The sequence below is a fragment of the Octodon degus genome, unplaced genomic scaffold (genome assembly GCF_000260255.1).
Source record: "Octodon degus isolate 3935 unplaced genomic scaffold, OctDeg1.0 scaffold00004, whole genome shotgun sequence".
Lineage (NCBI taxonomy): Eukaryota > Metazoa > Chordata > Mammalia > Rodentia > Octodontidae > Octodon > Octodon degus.
Genome location: NW_004524580.1, coordinates 31690646 through 31693050, shown reverse-complemented (window position 1 = coordinate 31693050; position 2405 = coordinate 31690646). Strand labels below are relative to the sequence as shown.

General features: G+C 53.5%; 1 protein-coding gene across 2 annotated transcripts in view; it reads right to left on the bottom strand.

Moving 5' to 3' along the window:
* Positions 1-2405, bottom strand: part of Stab2 (stabilin 2) — a 157510-nt gene that overhangs the window by 35990 nt on the left and 119115 nt on the right. The window contains exons 48-49 of one of the 2 annotated variants that reach the window (XM_023716932.1): positions 1755-1901; positions 799-960 (exon numbers count right to left, since the gene is read on the bottom strand). In XM_023716932.1, the coding sequence (XP_023572700.1) occupies positions 799-960; positions 1755-1901 (309 nt within the window). The remainder of the gene's footprint in view (positions 1-798; positions 961-1754; positions 1902-2405) is intronic. The other variant, XM_023716933.1, reaches the window with a different exon arrangement.

Genomic DNA, 2405 nt, shown 5'->3' with positions numbered 1-2405 from the left:
CAAGTCTATCTTGGTCCCCTGCCCCCCCCCCCCCCCCCCTCCCCCCCCCCCCCTCCTTTCCTCTCCCCTCCCCTCCCCTCCTCTTTCCTCCCTTTTTCTTCTTTCCCTACCCTGTAAGTCTGTCCTCTTGGGGATAGTAAATTACCCAGTAACCCTTAAGTGTCAACTTCACGTCTTGAGAGATGCCGTGGGCCTTAGCCAAGCACGCTTCTGTGTGTGTGTGTGTGTGTGTGTGTGTGACTCTCTCCCCGTCCTCTGCTTCCTGCGCCCTGTGCTGAGCAGCATTCCTCTTCCACGCCCTCTCCCATGATGTTCCTGCCGCTCCTCACACCCACAGAGGGGCAGCCAGCCAACGTGGACCAGAACCTCCGAGCCCTGGCCAGGTGATCCTCCTGCTCCGCTAAGTTGTGTGCCCCAGGCATTCTGCTCCCGCACTGGGAAAGCTGACCCACACCCGGAAGCAACACCAAGTCCAGTTGTAATTTTTTTTTTTTATGCGTCAAGGTCTCGTTATCTTGCCCAGGCTGGTCTTGAACTTCTGGACATATGGGACCCTCCTGCCTCAGCCCTCCCAAATAGCTAGGACACTAGATGCTCACTGCACCCAGTTAAAGTACATGCATTGATTCAAGTAGACCTTTTGCTTTTTACTTCTTCCTAATAACATTTACGAGGCTTTGAAGGCTAATTTGCAACAGAAGCAGCAGGAGCGCAGAGCTCCCCAGTGATGCCTAGGTCAGAGCTGAGGCGCATAGACTCCGAGCCACCCGCGCCGGGAGGGGACACGCATGTACCCACCAGAATCCTTCCTGAGGCGTCGCGGGGGGTGACGAGCAGGTTCTGAGGAGACAGCAGTTTGTCTATGATGTGGATGACTCCATTGGTGCAGATGATGTTACTGGATATGACCTTAGCCTTCTTGTTAATGTACATGGTGTCCTGAATCCAATCGAGGTGAAACTGAACACAAAGCAAAGAAGCAGACACAAGGGGTCAGGGAGATAGCTCAGTAGAGTAAGCAATTGCCTGGCAAGCGCAGGGTCCTGAGTTCAATCCCCAGTACTGCAAAAAAATTTACAAGAAAACAGGACTGTTTTTTTTTTTTTTTTTTTTAACCTGGAGAAGCTAGTGAATAACGTAGAGTCAGTCAAGATAATTGCTCCAGTGTGACTGCGAAATATGAGATGAACAGGCAGTGCAGAATTGCCTTCTTACGCATTAATTACCTTCATGGCATTAACTGTGGCATCCACACTGTTGATCAGGCCCCTGTACCCTTCTGTCCCCTTCCTATTCTTGGCATTGATTGATTGATTGTGGTTTTTCTGAGACAGGATCTCACTAAGTAGCCCAGGCTGGCCTTGCGCTCACAGCCATCTCCTGCCTCAGCCTCCCAAGTGGCTGGGATTACAGGCGTGCACCACCACACCACACCCCACTTCCTGGTTTCCTTTTACTGTGTCCCCTCCAGTACCCCCTCTTCTTTCCTCTTTGCCTACCTCTGAGTTCAGATCCCAGCCCAACTATTCTCTTGATGTGCTACTCTGGACAGATCACTTAACTTCTGTGAGCTCGTTTTCTTTATGTGGAACTCAGCAATAGCAGGGACACCTATGTCACGCCGTGATTTTGAGGAGGAAATGAATCAGCTGAGGTAAAACATGGAAATGTCTCCGCCACGTCCTTACTATCATGCTTGTGACGTTACCCGAAGGAGGCCAGAGTGGGCCACTCCCTGAGGTGGCTGTGCTTACCTGGGATGCTGAGATGACAATCGGCTCTCCTTGGAGGGAGGTGACATTTGGGGGCAGCTTCATGTTTTCCAGAAGCAGCTGGTGGCAGGCGACCATGTGGTACCGTAGAACCTGGGACATGAGGCCCTGTCTGTCCCAGTCTTTAAGCTGCAAGGGAGACAGAGGCAGGAGGCCCTCACTGAAGGCTCCTCTCTGGTCCTCTTGTTCTCTCCATTGTCCTCACATGTCCCTGGGAGGTGGCAGCAGGCCTGGTGTGTGTCAGGGCACAGGAAGAGGCTGCTCAGGCCTCCCCTGCAGGACCTCAACGGGGAGGGGCCTGGGCCTCCATGCAGCCTTTCATGACCCTGTGTGGAAAGACCCCAGCGCTCTGGACACGCTCCTGGAAAACTGAGATCCCAGCTGGGTGTGGCAGTGTGGCAGTGTGGCAGTGTCGGCCTGCACTCTGGGAGGCTGAGGCAGGAGGACTGCAAGTTTGAGCACAGCCTGGGCAACTTACTGAGACCGTGGCTCAAAAAAAGAGGTGGGAGCTGGGATGTACTTCAGTGTGAAGACCGTGAGTTCAATCTCCAATACAGAAGAAGGAGAAGAAGAAGGAGGAGGAAGAGGGGGAGGGGGAGGAGGAGGGGGGAGAGGAGAAGGAGGAGGAGGAGG